Source organism: Simochromis diagramma, unplaced genomic scaffold, assembly GCF_900408965.1.
Source record: "Simochromis diagramma unplaced genomic scaffold, fSimDia1.1 OVJJ01000517.1, whole genome shotgun sequence".
NCBI classification, from domain to species: Eukaryota; Metazoa; Chordata; class Actinopteri; order Cichliformes; family Cichlidae; genus Simochromis; species Simochromis diagramma.
This window is the reverse complement of record NW_024387173.1, coordinates 625,557-646,601: the sequence shown is the minus strand read 5'-3', so window position 1 is coordinate 646,601 and position 21,045 is coordinate 625,557. Positions and strand designations below refer to the sequence as shown.

The window sequence follows — 21,045 nt, the reverse complement described above, 5'->3', positions numbered from 1 at the left end:
AGTTTATAACCTGAGCTAGAAAAATGTGTTACTGTCTGTGGTTAATCTCTATGGTGCTGATCAAAGGTTTTGTTTTTACTATTACGGCGTGTGTCTGTGTGTGAGTGAGAGGGGGGTGCAGGTGGGGACGATGGTGGTTAGGGGGAGGGGGTGAGATACCGTGTTTGCTCTTGTGTAACATGGCGATAAAGAGACCCTAAAAACAAATAGCCAGCTGTGGGTGTCGGGCAGAAGTACAGTTTTCGTTTGGTTTTTAAGTTTTTTTTTTTTTTTTAAATCGTCAATAATAGATATATTTTAATCTCCATGATAAAATTTGATTTCACATGCCGTATTGCGCGATGGTGTTTACGCAATGCCCATTTCTAGCCGCCAGGTGGCACTGTTGCAAAGGCTTATCGCGTTGGTGCCCAGTGTGCCTCCAGCAGAGAGCAGTGCTTGGTTGGATGTGAGCGCCACAGATCTGTCTCTACTTCCAGAGCGAAGATGGCGGTCTCGGTATTCCGTGGCGTGCGGCTTCTCTCCATTGGAGACGCGAATGGAGATATACAGCGGCACTCAGAGCAGCAGCCGCTGCGGTTAGAAGTGAAGACATCACAAGATGCTGCCCTCCTCAATCTCTCCAATGGTGAGTTGACCCTTTTCCGCAGTTGCCGCAGATGGTCGGCCTGACTCAACTGCCGCGCCGCTAATGCTATTGCAGCGTTAATGCTTACAGGCTAAACTGCCAGCGTTAGTAGCCGAGAAGCTAACGCATCTTGAGAGACCACGTCGCCACCTCCTGCTTGTCACGAGGAAGCTCTTAAAACCCCGTTTTATCACCGTCCCGTAGGTGTTTTAATGTTGCTAACTTTAAGCTCTCGCCATTCGCACGAGTTCAGTGCTTTGAAGACCACGGGAAACGTATAACGTAACACATACAACGTAGCTTAAGCGCATCAGTAAGCAGGGTAGCTAAGTAATGTGTACTTTAATGCTAGTTAAACAATGCCACTAGCCTGGCCTCAGCGGTGATGCGCCAACGTCCCGCACATTTGCTTTTTGTGTTTTCTCCCTGTTTTCCCCCTCCTATCTCACCAACGTGTATTTTGTCTCACAAATATGTTCAATATATTAATATGTAAACGAATAGACTTTGTGTTGTCTAGAGACACCCGATGGACGGGTTCGAGTGTTTAGCTCGTGGACTAGCCTTCCCGATTGTTTTGGAGCCCAGAGCAGAGGGCATCACTCCTGACCCGCTCCGATGTGTTGTAATCCTTGGGACGACTCGCCGTCATCGCTGCTCTTTATTTTAGCCATCAGCACGTTCCCTTGTAAAACTTGCACTCTGTGTGCTGGTATAAGTTCGTAATGTTTAAGGTGCCAAGACGAAACCGGGCCCTCATTACTTATGCGTTTATCTTTGTTCTCGCTGGAACAATAGCCGGGTCCCGCCGCCTCCTTCCCTCCCGTGTGGAGGCAGCAGCAGAGCCGCTCCGCTCCTCCGCGGCTTTTCTGTTGAATGGGATGTCCCGCTGAAAAGAAACGGCCGCGCTGGACTCGCCTTCTGCTTCACATGCTCAAGTTCAAGAGAAGCACAACTCTGCGCCCAGGTTTCAGTGTATAATATCAGACCGTAGAGCTTTCTTCTAAAAATGATTCTCAGAGAACACAAGTTATACAAACTAACGAGGTTTGCCGCAAATAACTTATGTCATTGATTTTACACACAGTCTGTTTCAAATTGTTGGGCAGTATTGCTGTGTGGGTAACGCAGACCTTTCCGGAGCTGTGTGTAGTCTAGTAAATTTCCACAAGTGATGTCACTTACATTACTAATGGGCCAGGTCTGAAGTCTACCAGCTTTGAAAGAACGACATCTGGGGGTTTGGTTGGAAAGCAGGGCGCTTTACCAATCCTCTCCAGCAGGCTCGTCTCTGCTGGAGACCCTGCACTCATGTGCTCCTCCGATGCTTGGATTTCCTGTATGGTGAAGTCTTCTGCCCTCTTTGCTGGGTTCACGTGATTTAAGTTTAAATGTAAAAAGCACTTGATTTGTCTTTGACTTAGAAAGCGTTACAAAAACAAACTCGTATAACAAATTCAGGTCACTATGTGGAAATATTAAATATTAGTAAATAATGGAAAAAGCCTAATGAAATATAACCACTTAATTGTTAGAAAAATGTCATTTGATACACACATTGGCACCATTAATAAAACATCTGTCGTCTCTTTGTGTGTGACAGCTCGGGAGCTCCTGTACCAAAACTCCAACAATCTTTCCAAGATGAGTTTTTTTTTTTTTTTTTTGGACTTAAGTAGGAATTCATGCCAGTTTTTGGAGATGTGAAGCAGATTTTTCCCTGTAATTTTAGCACCACATGAATGCACCATTACAGGGGAACAACCAAAGACTTTTCAGAGGACTTGTTAGTGAAGTGTCTCTTGTGCTGCAGTAAGCCTTACAATCCCTGTAAGATGTTTTAGAGGGGAGGTCTGTGTCCAGTGTTCATGCTTTACTGAAATACATAAGAATATTGCACTTTTTTAGACTGCTGTCTCAAATGATATATTTAAAATGTCATAATTAGAAACCTTTAACTTTCATGCTAGTCTGAAAGTCCATATAGATGAAAAAAATATATTGATAGATAGATATAGACACTGGATGTGCAGTCTGACTGGCTGACCATGCAGTGATGTGCATATTGTGTATTGTCATTTCCTGTCCAGTCAGGTTCATGTATCCATGACGTAAAGCCCCATAAACAATCATCACACTCATCACAGCTGAGCAGGTGCAGGCTCACTGTGGGTGAGGCAGTAAGAGGAGACCTAGAGAGGAAGCAGCTTAGTGAAAACTAAGCAACGTTAATTCTGCTCACAGACGACAGCTGCACACAATCATTTTGTGCGAGTTCCAGATATTGTCAGAACAGAAGGCTCATTTCTTTCACTGAATTGATGAAGGTAACAGTGGAGAAATGTTAGCAGGATGGTGTGAAAGTTATAGAACTTGAGCTCCTTCATATGTTTATGTAACAGAGGCCGCCTTATTGAAATTGCTGTCACTGTAAAAATGTAGCCTTTTCCCACTAGTACCTACATGGCTCGACTTTTGCATTGGGTAGCAGTTGCTTTTTTTGTCTTTCAACTACCTGCACGGCCGGGGTCGACCGATTGGCCAGTCAGTGGCATAATGAGAGTGACTCCTTCACAAAAATCAAACCGCCATTTTTGAAACCTGGCAATGAGGGAAACGGCTGGACAACAACCAACACTGTGGTCTGACACAAAGCCATAGACTGAGCAGCAGGTGTACCATCGCCTTGGTGTGGTCCATTGTTGCTTTGTTTGTGTTACATGCAAATGATTTCACAGGAATTTCAGTCATGTTGCTGTGTGACCCCAAACTCATTAGGTGGTACTAGAAAATGACAGTAGTTGAGTAGGTACTAGTAGAAAATGGGCTTTGCTGTCTCATGTTGTCATTTAATGGGAAGTTGCATGGATCGTAAAGATGTAGGTCATGGCTAGCAGAAGCCAGCTCGTAAAAAAAAGGCCTTAATGACATCACAAGTGCACTGGGTCACCTCAATTTCAGGTGACTGAATGTGTGACATTTCAAAAATGATCAGAATCGACACTTTTGTTCACAATATAGGAACTGTGTGATCCATTGATCCCCTACAGTTGGTCAGTGGACTGCCTGGATCATCTGTCTTTGTACTGAGACGGGTAATTTCTCACATTTTTAAAAAGGTATCTTATCATTTGTTTTGTAGTCTAAGTGGTTGAGAAGAGAACTCACCGACATGCTTGGCTGGCTTTTCTCCCAGAAGATGCATGTCTCTTAAATCTGAAGTGTCGGTCTCAATCCTTTAATAGATGCTGGATTAGCTCCGCCTGCTTTATGAGTTCACACTGGGCCTGCTGTTTGGCCCTGGAGGAATATTTGCATCGGGCACTTTTACAGAAGCGATTCTGTGGAACTTCCCTATACAGTTTTTTCCTTCCTCCTGACTTTTATTACATGGCCTATTTTTCATAATGAAATGTGAATGTGAAACCTCAGAAAATAGAAGTTTATGCTTCGGTGTCCTGGTATCCTTTCTGCTGTTGTCAGCATGCAATCATTCATTCTTGCAAAGAGCAAAATATGCCATTGCACTAAACCACTGTTTCATAGCAAAGCAGTTGCTTTTCGTTCTGCTCAGTTACCTGACAGGATAGACGACTGAGAAACTGAAAGAAATGTATTGGGCTCTTCCAGTCTGATGTTTTGACTCGAGGCCCATGAGGGTGCAGGCTGACTGTACCCTGAGGCACTTATAAAATAAAAGACTAAGCGCTCTCAGTATGAAATAAATGAAATGAAAAATGGTCATAATGAACTTTAGTCAGTTATAGTAGAGTATGAGCGTATTATGTTGCTATATTGATGGAGTATGTCCTGATTTTTAAAATAGCTTTTTGTCTTGGTCGTGTATTTCCTCTGTAACAGTAAACACATTACAGGAGTCTTCACACCTTTATCAGACACTTTTAGTCCTGATAAACTCTAAAAGACAGACTATAAATGGACTGAGGCAGAATGCCAGCCCAGCAACAAGAAAGCAATATTCTAGAAACACCTTTATCGTCCACTTTGACCTCAGTGGTAAAGAGTAAGTAAAATCAACTTTTTGACAACTGAAACAAAAGCTCAGAAGGAATTTCTTAATAGAAATCATTGGGTGTTCTTAGGATGCACCAGTTAATTTAACCTGTGCATCTAGGAGCACATCCTGAGAGCTCTGGCTAACGTTAACAAAACCAAAGGCAGCTCAAGCTCACACTTCCTCCCTTATCAGCCCACAGATGGCTACACGCAACCAGGAGAGCTAGTCTCAGTTTTGTTTTTTTCTAGTCTCTTTAGACATTGTCAATAAAGTGTTGGTGTTAGAGTGAATTGTTAAATGTTGTCATTTTTTGTGCTTGCCAACTCTGATGAAAGGAATTCCACTGTCCCCCTTCCCAGATTCTCGAGGTTCTGGGTGGGGGGCTGTAGTGTTTTATTGCAGATACATCCTATCTGGAAGATTTGTTTCTTGTGCTGTTGCTCCTGCTTTTATGACCCTTTGGTCAGCAGGAGGTCTCTCTCTCTCTCTCACACACACACACACACACACACACACACACACACACACACACACACACACACACACACACACACACACATTCTTACAGAAGTTCACACATATACATACAATGCCTTGTCTTAGAACCACGTGGGCGTTGCTTTGCTGTGATGTGTTTTGTGTGAACTGTTTCTCAATAAAAGGCAGCGAGAGGAGGCCGGATTTGGGGTCATTTCGTCGTAGACATCAACGAGGCCTCCCTTGCAAGTGAAACGAACGATCGCTGTTGCCTTGTTTTTCTTTCACGGGAATAAGTCCTGGATACAGCGGGGTCTGAGTTTAGACCCAACAGTAGGATACAGGTAAAATGTTGCATTTTAACAATGATGTCAACAAGGTAGTTCCGACTTGTTTTCTGGTTGTTTTGTGTACACATACAAATATACGCAAATCAGTAAATTTCAGCTCTTGCAGAGATCTTCTTGCAGCCTGTGTGAGCTGGACTAAGGAAACTAAGACTGCACTGTATCCAGGTCCCTTCTAACCTCCTTTTCCAATCATTTTAAGTGTGAACCTACTGAGACAAGGTGCAAACACCAGCATTACAGTGCAATAGCAGTGACACAGCATGGGGTGGAAGATGCTATACTAACTTTGCTGCATGTAGTACATACTCATCAGGAGTCGTGCTAAGATTTATTTATTTCTTTGTTGACTTTTCATCAGCTGTGGCAGAAGAATTTTTGCTGCCCTCTCGATTGGCTTTAGTGGGCTTCTTATACGATAGCGAGGATGAGCACTGTCCAGTTCTTGAATATTTCATTAAATGGTGTAAGAGAGCAAATCTTGTCCTAAACACCACAATGACTATTGTCCCCGTTAGTTTGGACCTGTTTTTGATGAACAATCCTTTATTTCAAATTTGTGAACATGAGCTGCGCACAGGTTGACAAATTGGTGTCCCCGAAATCATCCCTGAGATGCAAGTGTCTGCATATTGTGCTACATATTGTCTTATTGTTGTGATTGTTTTTATGTGGTGTATACAAATGTCATAGACACTTGGTGGAGTCATTGTTTACATTTAGGTGGCACGTATCCAACTACTAGCATCTCCTCCTTCATAACCTTCCTAAGCTGTCAGAGACTGACACGTGTCTCTTGCTCTCAGACGTGCCTGTGATTGCCACAGCAGGGAACATAAACATATGCCATTGTTATAGCAATCATATCGGACTTATTTATACAGCGTAAAAATCTACATTGGTATTATCCCAGATGATATGTGGTACAGGCCTCCTGGTCATTAATAACATGAGACATTTGGGATATCAGCTGTGGTCATTGTGCTTTCTTCTGCTACCCTCCTTCAGCACTCTGGCACTCACATGCTGTGATCTCAGCCCTCGCTGCTTTTAACCACCAGCAGAGTTTAAGCAGCATCACCTCGCTGCTTGTTTATATTTTGGTAAAGATGAGTATAAACTCTTTCTGTTCTCTCTCCCTTTCTTTCTAGGAGACGAGGCGAGTGTGTTCAAATGTTCGGTTTCCAGGGAGACCGAGTGCAGTCGCGTGGGGAAGCAGTCATTCATCATCACATTGGGCTGTAACAGTGTGCTGCTGCAGTTCTCCTCACCTACAGGTAAACACACAGGCAGCTGTGGCTCAGGAGGTACAGCGGGTTGTCTACCAGTTGGAAAGTTGGTAGGTTGATCCCAGGCTGCTCCAGTTGGCATGTGAAAATGTCCTCGGGCACAATACTGAACCCTGAGCTGTCCCCACTGCATTAATACTTAGTAATAGAAAAAAAAGTGCGTGAGTGTGAGTAAGTGAATGAAGCTTGTAGTAGAGTAGAAACGTGCAATATAAGCACCGTTCACCCCACCACAGTAAGACTGTTACACGTTGCATTTTATACAAGTTTGGAGCCAAGAATATGTCAACTCTCTGAAAGGGTTTTTTGTGTCTGTGGAGTTTTATGGAGCTGATGATGGTGAGCTGTTTCTGGGGTGTGGTGCAGCTTGTTAACAACAAAGTCAAATACTCATCTCATGACAGCCTGCTTTTATTACCTGCAGGACACTGTTTACAGTTTGCACTGAGTCAACGGTGTGTTCAGGAGCAGTGCAGTCATTTGAGTGTTATTAGTTAAAATAGTGTTTGTTTATCTGTTAAATGAAAATTGTGTCACCATTCCTGGAAAGCTCCTCAGACCTCTGCAGGGAGTGTAGGAGAGTGTCTGTTTCTCTGATGAGCATCAGTAATAAGTGTAGATTCTTACACCCAAATTTATTCCCTGTTTTATTTATTTTTTCTGCAAACAGTTTTACAACAAGTATATTTTTCTGTAAACATTAATATATGATCCTAAAGCAGGACAACTATACTGTCCTTGCTGACCTCATGTCAGATGTGTACATAGACAAAGCCTTGGTTTGAATTCTCTTTATCTTTATTTGTTACTCAAACCCTTAAACACCCCCCAGTCTGCAACTGAAAGAATAAAAACTAAAGATGCCTTTTAATGAAATACTCATTAGATCCGATTGTCCCACATTTCATTCGTTGCGATATTCATATCAAGTTAACTTAATTAGTCAGTATTTTTGCCAGGTTTCTTTCCACGCTTCAAACAGGCTAATCTTTGTTGATATTGGAGGTCTTTATCAGTCTTAGTCAAACGCTTAAAACACACATTTTTACAATATTACTATAGACACACACACATACATGTTTTTATATCTCAGTGAGGACATCTCATTGACATCATGCTTTCCCTAGCTGCTTACTTTAACCCCAGCCATGAAAATGAATGCCTAGTCCTAACCCTCAGCCTAAACGTAACCATAACCTAACTGCAACCCTGACACTAAAACCACATTTTGAGCCTCAAAAATGTTTTCAAACTCATAGGGAAGGGCATTTTGTCCCCATAAGTGACTGTTGGTCCCCACTAATATAGCTGCACGCCCATTTTCTGTCCTCACAAAGCTGTCTAAACATGTACACGCACACACTCACACAGGGCTGCGTTGTCAGCAGCTGTTACTTTCAACCTGCTTTATGGATTTAACAGCTTCACATTTTTCCCACAGGCAGTACACTCATCTGTGCTTGTGATTGGCTATACTCTGACAGATACATGTTCAGATGAACGGGGTGCTGTTGGCAAAGATTATATTTAATGTATTTCTATACCTCCGTTTGGACGCATACATGCTCACGTGTGCCTGTGCATATGCCCCTTCTCACTACTGCCACAAATCTGATGACATTGGAAAAATAGCAGCCACTGCCATCAAGCTGACAGATGCTGAAAAAATGAAGTGGTTTTTGTTTATTTATTAATTTTATTTTATTTGGGAATAAATTGAGATTTAATTCAATTTTATTTATATAGCGCCAAATCACAACAGCCGCCTCAAGGCGCGCGATTAATTGAGATTTCTGTGTTCACCTTGAACAAAAAGTCGTCTAAATGCACAAATGAAGCAGACAAAGAAGGAAATGTTGTGATTGTTGGATGCATCAGTATTGGTGCATTTTCCATGATATGTGTTAAAAATGCTAATACTGTGTGCACTGAGGAGGAGGTAGACCCACTCATGATTAATGCAGACACACACCAAGGTATGTGGGACATGGCAGTTTAAAAAAATGATCTATGCTTGTGAAATGCGAACTTAAATCATAAAACTGTGAGATTGAATTACTTAATTATTTAATCATGTATTTGTTACACCTAAGCTGCAGTTGTTGCACATGATTTAATATTGTTTCCCAGCACGAGAGGACAGAAAACCAAACTGTTTACAGCTGACAGCACAGGAAGAGAAAAAGGATTAAACTGCAGTGTAGCTCAACAAAACCAACTTACAGTGTGTTTGTGCTTCGCTTCAGACTTTCAGTCTTTTTATAACGTGCTGAAGAACTGTCGTGGGCATCTTGGAGAGCAATCTGTCTTCAGTGAAAGAACAGAGGAGTCCTCTGCTGTACAGTATTTCCAGGTGACTGTCACACACTCACACACACTCTCACATAATTTTGGGACTCTTGAATTATCTCCTGATTAATTTGAATCCACATTTCCTTTTAAACACACTGCAGTAATGACGCTTACTTTGTTCTTGGCTGAGTATTTATAGACTGCTCATTACAGGAATATTCAGTCAGAATGAAGCCTGCTTCTGTTTTTTTTGGGCACCATCTGAACTACTTTGTGTTTAAAAGTAGCTGCAAGTCAGCTCCAGGAGGAGTTAAAAGGGCTCTGTAGCACTTCTACCTGCAAGCATCCATCTGTTGAGAAGCCGCTTGGTTTGGTTGTTTACAGATCCCAGCACAAACTTGGGTGCTTTATGTCTGAGCTGGTCCTTTTATTTATTTATCTTTTTTTTAAGAAACTTAAAGATTAACTTTGTTTCTCTTTTTTTAAAACTGCAAATTGAGCTCAAGTCAAAGTGCCAAAAGTCCAAACTGATGAGCGTGCTTGTGTTTGTGTTTCTGCAGTTTTATGGCTACCTCTCCCAGCAACAGAACATGATGCAGGACTATGTTCGGACAGGGACTTACCAGCGGGCTATTCTCCAGAACCACACTGACTTTAAGGACAAGGTAGCGAGCTGAATATGTGCTATTTGATAAGGCTGACAGATGTTTGAAAACAGCTGGTTTACATTAAGTACAGACTAAAGTGTTGTCCTGCAGCTGTGACTGTGTGCTGTCTGTCCTCTTTTCTCCAGGTGGTGCTGGATGTGGGTTGTGGCTCGGGAATCCTCTCTTTCTTTGCAGCTCAAGCTGGAGCTAGGAAGGTGTACGCTGTAGAGGCCAGCACCATGGCACAGCACGCCGAGGTACACACACAGATTCATGCTGAGATCAGTGACCTACCTCTGATTATGCTTCACTGGATGCACAGCCTCTCACTGTTTACGATCCATTCTAAACACTATACTAAATCTTTTAAATTCAGGTGACGTGAGCTGTGGGAATCTCGCTGTTGCTGAAAATGTAACAGCTATGAGCTCTGGCTGTCTGGACAGTCCACATTAACTTTAGATCAGACAAGCTAAATCCAGCTTTTTGAATGATGATGTGTTTGATGTGTTGTGCTGCAGGTGCTGGTGAACAGCAACCGTCTGGGGGAGCGTGTGGCCGTCATTCCGGGCAAAGTAGAGGAGGTGACGCTGCCGGAGCAAGTTGACATCATCATTTCAGAGCCCATGGGTTACATGCTGTTCAATGAGCGCATGCTGGAAAGCTACCTGCATGCTAAGAAGTTCCTCAAACCTAATGGTGAGTCTTGGAAGAACAAGAGATGTACTTGAAATGTTAGAATGGAGGCTGAGACTGCAGACAGCCACAGATTAGTGACAGTAGCTGCTTCTGGCGAGTTCTGCATGTTGTCAGATATCCACAGGCTTTGGTGTTCCAAATCATTTGATGTCAGTTTAGAAGAATCTTGCACTGTGGTGGAAGATACGTGAACACGAGTTTTGCTTACTATCTTCATCGGTGCGGGTGTTTCAGGTAAAATGTTCCCCACTATTGGAGATGTCCACCTGGCCCCCTTCACAGATGAGCAGCTGTACATGGAGCAGTTCACCAAAGCCAACTTCTGGTAAGAACAGAACGAGGGAGGGAACGAAGGAGGTTCTCTGGGTCAGCGTCATTGTTTTCTTCATCGGATTCATTTCCCTAAAACGGATTCATTTGGTTAGAAAGCTTTTCTATGCATGAATGTCTTTTTAATGCCTTATCAAATTGAGAAACTCCTTCATGCATCTGAGCTCCAAGTAAAGGCAGTTTTCTTCTTTCTTCTCTGCTGGCAGTTTAACTATTCATTTGTTTCTGTTATGAGAGCGGAGTATTGTTCAAAATGTTGGTCATTACGTTCGAAATCTTAATCATCTTTTCGGGGCTAGTTTGACCGTTTGCATCAGCGAGGGAGTTGGTGCCTCAGCAGCGTGCAAAGGTGTTTATCGCACTCAGAGGTATGAGTCATGCAAACTAGCGTGATAACAGTAGGCACGAGTGAGTGTAGGACGCAATCAGAGTCGATGCTAATGTTGTCGAGTTGACGTCAAACCGGTTTCGGCTGTTTAAGAAGCAGTAGATCCTTGGAGAGGTGTGTCCCTAAATACAAAATGTACTTGATTTTTGTTGTTGATTTTGTTTTTTAAATGATGATGTCATGTTGGGCTTGCAGGAGTACTCGCTGCCCAAAATGAGCTAATGATTTGATTTTTATTGCTCTTGTTTACTTACATTCATTGGCATGTGCATTGGTGCGTGTGCTTTTTATGACTCAGAATTCAGCTTCATCTTAAAATACACTAAGACTCCTGCAGGGTCAAGTGTGTTGATGAGCCATTTTTATTGCTGAGGCAGGAATCAAGCAATCTAAAAGTGGGAATCTACACTTCTTCCTGTCCCCTCAGGTACCAGCCCTCCTTCCACGGTGTAGACCTCTCTGCCCTGCGGGGGGCAGCAGTGGACGAGTATTTCCGCCAGCCAATTGTGGTAAGTAATGCATGCATGCATGTGCAGGATTTTAAGATCAGAATTGAACAAACGAGCAAAGCGATCTGACGGTAATATCGACTTCTTAATTGGCTTTTTGTGGGCGCAGTGTTTTGTAGAAATCAGAGTTGTGTGAAAGCAGATTTCTTTCCCCCCACAGGACACGTTTGATATCCGTATTCTGATGGCCAAGTCAGTCAAATACACAGTCAACTTCCTGGAGGCCAAAGAAGAGGATCTTTACAGGTGTGTGTCCAGTTTAATGTGTGTCTGTGATTACTTTAGGAATGTCTACTAATAAATGATATGCTTTCAGGATAGAGATTCCCTTTAAGTTCCACATGATGCATTCGGGCCTGGTGCACGGCCTGGCTTTCTGGTTTGACGTGGCTTTTATTGGATCAGTGTAAGTCAGGAAGTCTGCGTGAGTGTGTTGAAGCTAAAGAAGTTTTGACGTGCGCCAGATTTGTCCTTAAACATCAATCTATTTGTGTTCCTGTAGGATGACAGTGTGGCTATCCACAGCACCCACAGAGCCTCTCACTCACTGGTACCAGGTGCGCTGTCTCCTGCAGTCTCCTCTTTTCACCAAGGCTGGGGACACTTTGTCCGGCACTGCGCTGCTGGTGGCCAACAAGAGGTATGTTAGTATTAATGCAAGAAAACTACAGTTTCATTCACCCAAATCTGTAGCATAAGCTTTGACGTCACAGCAAACCCTGTTGTCATGTTTTGGAAACCTGTTCATTTCCTAGCTGAAGTTGGGCATCAACATGGGAGCGTGCCTTAAGTGGCCACTCCAGGAACCTTGCTTGCATGCTAATCATGTTATTCTGATGATAATTAGTCTCAATATTTACTTCTTAACAGACAAAGCTACGACATCAGTATTGTTGCCCAGGTGGACCAGACAGGATCAAAGTCCAGCAACCTCCTGGACTTGAAGAACCCCTTTTTCAGGTGAGTTTATCCTGACCACAGCAAACACAGCCAATCTGCTTTGCACTATTGACACAGTGTCTGGTGTCGGTGAACAGTCTTCTCTAACTTCTTATATCTATTTTTATCTATGTGCAGGTACACAGGCACTACCCCCAACCCCCCTCCTGGCTCACACTACACCTCCCCGTCTGAGAACATGTGGAACACAGGGGCAGCCTACAACATGAGTCAGGGGATGGCTGTATCAGGTGAACACACTCAGACACTGCTAGATTAAGTAAATACTTCAGACATGGCGTGGTATGTCCATTCTCCATATCCCAGCTGTCTTAGAGCAGAGGCAGAGTACACCCTGGACAGGTAGCCAGTCTGTCGCAGGGCTAACACAGAGAGACAGACAATCACTCGCGCTCACAGGCACACCTGGGCAATTTAGGCCAATTAACCTAACCCCATTAACTGCATATCTTTGGACTGTGGGAGGAAGCCAGAGAGAAACCACGCGAACACGGGGAGAACAAACTGCAAACAGAAAGACCACCGTGCTGCCACACAGAGACCAAAGAACAACAAATATAGTTACCTGTTAGAACAAAGCAGGACTGAGAATTAAATGCATTGGATGGTGCTCACTAATCATGATGACAGCGATGAAGACCAGGAGCTGAAACACGTTGGTCAAGCGATGAAGTTGTTCTGTATAGTAGTGTAGCTGCAGCGGTTCTTCAGATTTGTCCTCTTCTCTGGGCTTCTTGGAAGTAAGTGAAGCGGTTCCACAAACGTCCGCTTTAGTAGCAAAACTCCAATGTAGAAACAGAGGAAAGACTAAATCAGTTCAAACATGAGCCAGTGTAAAAACCAGTCTGCATGAATTTATTATAGTACACATGCCTGAAATTTCATGCACATCTATTCTATAGCTTTATTAGCTCAAGTTTCTGAGAACCTGGGAAGAAGACTGTATATAATGATGGACATAGCCAGGTGTGACTCACTTTGCCCTGGAGCTAGATTCAAGTCCAGAGTTACGCCTTGTAGTCAGCACCAGCTTTTCCAGCTGTAACTGTGCAGATACAAGAGGAAATGCTAGGTTACAGCTAAACTAGCAACATATGCTAATAGACTGTTTGTTTGTTTTTAAAGGTTGAATGTTAGTTTAAAACAGTTTGTTCTAAAATATTTATGAGGAATGAACAGCAACAACATCCTGTCTGAAACCTTAAACTTCCAAATGTACAGTGCGGCCCTGCAGTAGAAGGACTTCCTGCCATTGTGCATCACTAACTACTTACCAACTCCGGCATCACATTTTAAGATCACTTCCACTCTGGATGTGTTCAGGAACCAACCCCAAAGAGTGTTGTTTTTTTTTTTGTTTTTGTTTTTTTTGACGGTTTATAGTAAATGCTGTTTTTTGGGTTTCTTTGCTGCCTCTTTCTTCAGGGATGCCCGCAGCTTATGACCTCAGCACAGTCATCGGCAGCGGCCCGTCAGTGTCTCACAACAACCTCATCCCCCTGGGTATGAATCTCATCTGAAAATCATCATTTTACTGTTACTGGAGTGCATCTTTAGTCCTCAAAACACTGACATTCCAGCTCATCAAATCACACTTAACTCTTTTAATGCTGTTTTTTTTATTTATTTTTTTAACCCCACTCTGTTGTTTCGGCTCCTCTGAGCAACATCAAAGGGCTTTTAGTTTGAAAACGTTTGAAAGTACTCAGTTATAGTTTAGCTTTTGATTTTAGTGATATTTCTGATGTTTACATCAGAATACAGCTTATAGTCTGTGTTGGGACCCAAATTACTGCAGATTTTTGTAAAGCAGCTGATGTGGCTCTTTCACAGAAAAGGCATGCGTTTATTGCACTGGTGAAATGGTTTGTCACTCCCGATGCTACTTGGTTTTAACAGTGCTTTTATCTCTGATTGGTCACAGTGAACACAGGGATTGTAAATCATACCCACTCCAGGATGGGCTCAATCATGAGCACAGGAATTGTCCAGGGTAAGCCCACTGGTCCACAAACACAAGTTTACTGTCCAAGTCTTCTCAGTGTGAACGTTGACTGTTATGCTTTGTTTCCAATTTAGGAGCCACTACGGGTCAGTCCGGCCCCAGTAGCAGCGGTACTTACTATCCTGTCACCAACCAGTTCACCATGGGGGGCGCTGCCATCTCCATGGCCTCACCTATGGTCATCCCTAGCAACACCATGCATTATGGCAGTTAAGACGAAGACCTCGCAAAGACCTCCTATGCCCCCGCATGAGAAGAATCCCCCTCCCCCCTTCCCCTCCCCAACCCAGATTGATCACCAACTGCAGCCAAAACCAGTATACCAAAACCAGCTCTGTGCTGGAGATTCCTTTTTGTTCGACACCCTCTTTCTGCTCTGTTGAATCATCGCTAGATGAACCGTTGAAAACTCTCGTTTCCGTCCAGACTCTTGTCTTTCCGAAAGCCGAAGCCTTCCTTTTCCCCCTCCCTCACTGGGACTGTATCATCTGAGATGCACAGCAGTTTATCATCTGACCTCCCTGGGTTTCCACCCTCCTTCGATATGTATTTCAATCCCTCCACCTCCCTTATTTTCTCTTTATAGCTCATTATTTAGATGTCATGACCCTGCGAGTGTTTGTCTTTCCTCAAGAATCCGCTTGTTGTCAGATACCAACATCGGTCCGCTCCCGTGGTTCTCCACACTTCCTCACCAGTGATGCTGAAGCTTTTCACTTGTGCAGTAGGACACTGTTATCATGATCATCATCACTGCGTCTGTACAGGTGCCACCTTAGATTTTCATACTGGATCCAGCCATGTTCCCTCCACACTTCCCCAGAGACTGAGCTGTGCCGAATGAAACAGCCCCCTCAAATCATTAAACAAACGGCATCTTGCTTACTCCTACTCATGCAGTTTGGGTTTAGGCGGAGGAGGATGGATCACAAACTGAAGCCATCTACAAGTCTTGGCACCCAGAGGAGTAGAAATATTTTTTTTTGTGTTTTTGTTGTTTTGTTTTTTTTAGTGGCTTGGACAGGCTGACCCTCAGAGTTCTGCTTGGAAGCATTGGTGTTGCTCTATCACCTTCCATGCTGAGTCATGATAACGGAGCGTCTCAGTGTCTGCTATAAGTTGCTGTTTGTTGACATCACCAGTCTTTTAAAATGATGGCATTCTCCAATTCAGACAGGTTACCTTTCCGTTAATGTTGTTCAGCATCTCATTCAGACAAATCCGCAATATGTACACAGCGTTGCCCGCATGTGGAGCCAGCACTAATTCTGGTGGAATTTGACCCCATTTCTAAATGTTTAGGTCTCTCTGCTGTTGTCAGTCAGAAGCGAGTCTCCTTTTTGTGTGCACGCTGCTGTTTAGGACGTTCAGAGTTGTAACCTTGTGTGTTTCTATCAGTAAATGTGACTACACTGAGACTTGTGTGATGATATAAGTGATGCGTAAATGTTACTAGGCCTTATAAGATGACTCACTGTGGTTAATATCTGAACAGGAAACTTGAAGATGCCCTCGGGTTAATGGAAAAGAGCGACTGAATGGTTGGGGCTTTTCAGTAAATGCTCCTGTGTGCCATTCATTGTGGCTGCGCGTGCTGTTAGGGTTAGAGTCCTACTTACCCACGGACTCTGAAAGAATGAGTAGCTGAAATATTGGTGTTGCAGACTAAAGTTGGGATGCTAACTTACCTCATCTTTGCATAATACCACTTTGTTCTACTTCCTGTTTTTCATATTAAGAAGCAGTAGAACTGTTCAGATTACCGACTCACACCTTCTAAAAACAGTAGGTGTCTTAGATGGATTTAATATCTTTAGGAAAATCACAGGAAAATAAAACTTGAGGAATCGAATGCTTTGACGAGCAGCAGTAGGATGCTGTGTCTGCACAGGACATTTCCAGCTCTGTCCTCATTGTGGCATTGCCGGGTTTGAGCACCGTCCAAAGTGAATACAAAAATTCAACAAGACACCATTAGAGGAGTTGCAGGAAGATTTTTTTGTCCAGTCTTTATTTCGTGTTATACAACTGAATTTAGCATGAAGTTGAAATTCATGTTTTTAAATCAGAGTTTTAAGGCAAATCTGTATTTGAGCTGATGACCTGTTTGATCCTGTGGGGTTCTTCATATTCCAGATGAACATGTTTGTCACCACTGTAAACGGCTTCAGCTCGATATGAAAGGGTTTCTGATCAGTGCGTGAACTGTACGACACTTACAGTGGTGGTAGCAGTAATAGATGGTCAGGAGATGATAAACTTACAGCAGTTCACACATCCACATCGATCTGTAATTACGGCCCTGTCATAGTAGTCAGCTTTATTCTTGGCTTGCTTCAGAGTTGTGGATAGTTGAACTTATTGTCGGCCACTTTACAGCACAGAGTTATTTTTGGCTGCCACCAAATTTTGGCTTTTGTTGGTCTGTGGTTGCCAAATAGCTGCTAGCTGCTTGCCATGTCTCTTTAGGGACTCGTGGAAGATTTGATTGTTTCTCGTACCCAACATGGAAGGTGACGGATCGCACAGTCTGAGAGAAGCTAGAACATTTCAGCCCTGTCAGCCTAAAATATGAAATGCACTTTCTGCTGCTGCTCATGTTTTCTGCACCCAGAAGGTTTTTTTTTTTTTTTAAGTCAGAATAAATTGCAGCAGCTTCTTGCCAGTCAGGCATTTGTTGAGCCAGATTGCTTCGGTGCAGTTGGAGGAAGATTTGGAGAATGAACCAGTAAAGACCAATGACCCAGGATGCAGCCAGCTGGCTAGCGGGAAAAGAAAAGCTGTGCCGGACCGGCAACGTCCTAGTTTACATCTTTGTTTCCTTTGCCTGACGCTCCTCCCAAACTCCCTTTGAGACTGTGAGACTGTCACAAGTAGACTTCAATGACAAGGCGAGGGAGAAGGGGCCGGTACGCCTCTCTCCTCGTCTGTTCAATGTGTATGACCTCCAACATATCATTGCCCCAACACACACACCCCTGCCCACACCCCCTTTTTATCAGTCAAGGAAAGAAAGACTGACACATTTATGCATTGCTTCCAGTGTCACAACTATTGGAATTTGAGTTAGTAGGAGTGCTGAGGGGGGAAAAATGTCTGTTTGTAGGAATAACTTTTTTTGTTTTCTTGATATTTTTTTTTCTTTATTTCACAAAAAAAGCAAACAAGGAAAAAAGCGCAAATTAAATGTTGTGGAAATGTTTCAAAACCATCCTGGAGTCAGGTGTTGTAGTACTTTAATTTGTTCTACTTTGTTAAATAGACTGTGGATACAACAGATGTTTACCATGTTGTAGCTGCTCTATAGCCATCGTGTCTCTTCTGTCATGGATTCATTGCTCTGTGTAGTCATAGTGGCATCCACTTTGACCATGGAAGTGTATGAGGAAGACTCACTGTCATGTTCTCTCATTTGTGTGTTCACCAACTAGTAATAACACCTTTCTCACTGTCTGACATTGACTCGTCTGCTCCAGACACAGTTAAAAGAAGCCACTGTGCTTAAGACTGCTAAGTGATTCCTGCTTTATGGGTACATTAGTCACTGATGTCCCAGTAGGCACCCTTTAAACCTTTAAATGACGCCATGAGGCATCTATTATGGAGCAACGCATGGAAACGACTAATATCCAAGGCAAATTGGTAACAGAATAGAATATAAAAAGTAACTGATCATAGAATCATGACTTAAGAATAGTATATTCTGGCTTGCTTTCAGGAACAACCATAAGATTGCTGATATGGCTCTGTCTTCATAATTTCCCTGTTTAAAAACGGGCAATGTCACTGCTACTTAATTTGAAAAGGGGTCAGGAGGTAATGCTGAAGACAACTTCGAGGTACTTCCAATGATATCTGCTGATACTGTGGTCTGAAAGTGGTCGGGCGAAAGCTGAATATTATTGGTCCTAATTGATGATAATTGGCAAAGAAAATGCAGTTTATCCATGATGATGAGTATTATTTACAAAAGAAATAATGGGGGGACTCTTATTGGTTAAGCTATTTTAAACATTTATATTGTCTGTGGGTGTTAAAAACATAGCTGTCATGTCATAAAGGCCTCGATATTTCCACCTGTGCAGTCGAGTGTGTACAAAATCATACGTGAAGAAGGGCGGGTCTAACTGTGAAGGTGCATCGCTTGATTGAGTCATTAGCCAATGAGCTTGTAGTTTAATGCCACAGGAAATCCTCCATTTAAAAACATGTTGTGGCCAAGATTTACAAAACAGACTGTTTTTATTCACTGACCCCAAATAAGTGACTCGGCCCATGAACTCCTGGGACACCACAGGAAATCTTTCTGTCACAACCATCCTGGTGCTAGTATGCTAGCAGTTGCTAATTAGTCATCAGTGTTGCGTACAGCTGAAAATAACTGTAATGTCAGATTGCTGATATTTATTCATAAACCTTGGGGGTGCTCATAAAACCCCTAAGGGTTTTTTATTTAAATAGAAATAGAATTGTCTTTGTTTTTTGTGATGAATACAGCAGGTTGCGACACAGACCTCATGGGAGACCTTCAGGGCAAGTGGTGCCTACAAACCAAACAAGGGTCTAAAAACAAGATTAAAAACTTGGGTTTCACAAATGTTTCTAATCTCCAGCAGTGTTCTGAACATGCATGTGTTTATATGTAAGTGTTTTCAGCCGAGCTGTGGGAAAATGAAGAGAGTTTGAGAGGTACAGTATTGAGGAAATCCACACTGAGGTGTTTGTACTTGAGGTAAGTGTTAAGGACAACGGTTTGGGTGGTTTCTCCTAGACTCACTGGTACCATGCTGTTCCAATAGCCATAATAAAAATACCAGCTACTCCAAATTCAATTGGGTAGCTAGATGTAATTAAAGATGAGAGCCGTACTTACTGAGATCATAAAGCGTTTAAATTTATAAATGTGGAACTGGGATTGCACTCCATTTAGAGCACAGTTGTCGAACTCGAGGGCCGGTGTCCTGCAGGTTTTAGATGTGTCCTTGATCTAACACAGCTGATTTAAATGGCTGAATGACCTCCCCAACATGTCTTGAAGTTCTCCAGAAGCCTGGTAATGAACTTACCATTTGAATCAGGTGCATTGACATAGGGTGAGATCTAAAACCGTGCAGGACTCGAGCCCTTGAAGCCTGGAGTTTGACACCCCTGATTTACATCTTTCTCTGGTCTGGGAAAAAAGGCTGGGTGGTTTTTTTTTTTCTTTTCTTTTTTTCCAAATGCTATTTTTTTAAAAACAAAAAACCCCCCAAAGCCTTCTGTAAAGTTAGGGCATCTCACATTTAAACAGATTAGTAGAAACGGTTTGAATCATATCTGTCAAAAAGATTACAGTTTATAGATGTAAATGGGAGTTGCACAAAACGTTCCATGGAGTTACGCTCTCTGGACTGTTGCTTGTTAAATTACACGTGCTTCCCTTTGATGATCCTGTTAGAAAGAAAACTTCAAACACTTTCATTACTAGACGGATGATACCCAACTTTCTTTATCCATGAAGCCATTTTTAGGACTTTTCCCTCAGTGTGTTATTTGGCTAACTGTTAAATCAAGAATCCAGTTTAAAAACCTTCTCCTCACATACGAAATCTTGAACAATCAGGCCTTGTCTTGTCTTAAAGATCGCATAGTACCTTGTTCTGACAGAGCACTTCCCCCTCAGGGTGCAGGTTACCTGAGGGGGAAGTGATGTTATAAAAGTGGAATAGGAAACATGTTTTAGCTGACAGGTCTTTCTTCTGTGGAACTAGTTTCCTTGTTTGTTTCTGTACTTTCAAGAGGTCTAGAAGTTTATTTATTGATTTAAGAAAACAAAACAATTTCGCTTTCATTCACCCAACTATAGCTCTTAGTTAAGCTGGCTTATGCAGGCTTAAGTGAGTCTGCATACACATTTCTGGTTGGACAGAGGAGGGAGAGGGACATTCACCCAGTCTAGACATGCTGTAAATAAAAGATGGATGTGGTCACCAAGTGATCACCCATTCATTTTGGCATTCCCCATGTTAAAGCCTTAAGGCCACCATCATGATGGTTTCTCTGAGCCAGAAGTGATCCTGTTTAGGGACATGATGGAAGGTTGAACGTTAGGGTGGATTACGTTAGGGATTGCCTCTGAGCTGAGGTTTATGGCAAGAGTGAAAGGGAAGGTTTGCAAGATGGTAGTGAAGCCTGGTGCGAAATATGGCTTAAAAATTAGGCTGAGCTGGAGGTAGCATAGTTGACGATGTTAAGATTTTTATTGGGGAGTGACCAGAATGGACAGGATTAGAAATTAACATATCAGAGGGACTCATCAGTTTTTCCACCTTGGAGACAAAAGTTAGAGAGACGAGACACAACTGTCAGAGAGGAGGAAGGCCACAGAAGATTCATGGATGTAATGAAGAAGAGCACACAGAGGGTTGGTGTGACCTTGGAGGATGCAAAGGATAGAATCAGCTTGAAGCAGATGAT

At 42.8% G+C, this 21,045-nt stretch overlaps 1 protein-coding gene across 1 annotated transcript; it reads left to right on the top strand.

Moving 5' to 3' along the window:
- The first annotated feature begins 404 nt into the window (after positions 1 to 404).
- On the top strand, positions 405 to 19,190 carry carm1 (coactivator-associated arginine methyltransferase 1). The gene is made up of 16 exons (XM_040049207.1): positions 405 to 628; positions 6,622 to 6,747; positions 9,006 to 9,112; positions 9,612 to 9,716; positions 9,845 to 9,955; positions 10,220 to 10,397; positions 10,632 to 10,722; positions 11,543 to 11,624; positions 11,785 to 11,870; positions 11,941 to 12,030; positions 12,127 to 12,264; positions 12,495 to 12,584; positions 12,702 to 12,814; positions 14,010 to 14,087; positions 14,509 to 14,577; positions 14,664 to 19,190. The coding sequence occupies exons 1-16, from the start codon at positions 487 to 489 to the stop codon at positions 14,801 to 14,803; spliced, it is 1,746 nt and encodes a 581-aa protein (XP_039905141.1). The 5' UTR covers positions 405 to 486; the 3' UTR covers positions 14,804 to 19,190.
- The last annotated feature ends 1,855 nt before the right edge of the window (positions 19,191 to 21,045 follow it).

What these genes read in the sequence shown, in the direction of transcription:
- carm1 (XM_040049207.1), top strand. Translation starts at nt 487, where the DNA reads ATGGCGGTCTCGGTATTCCGTGGCGTGCGGCTTCTCTCCATTGGAGAC. An exon ending in CCATGGCACAGCACGCCGAG is followed by an intron (nt 9,956 to 10,219) that starts GTACACACACAG and finishes GTTGTGCTGCAG; the next exon opens with GTGCTGGTGAACAGCAACCG. An exon ending in GAGCACAGGAATTGTCCAGG is followed by an intron (nt 14,578 to 14,663) that starts GTAAGCCCACTG and finishes TTTCCAATTTAG; the next exon opens with GAGCCACTACGGGTCAGTCC.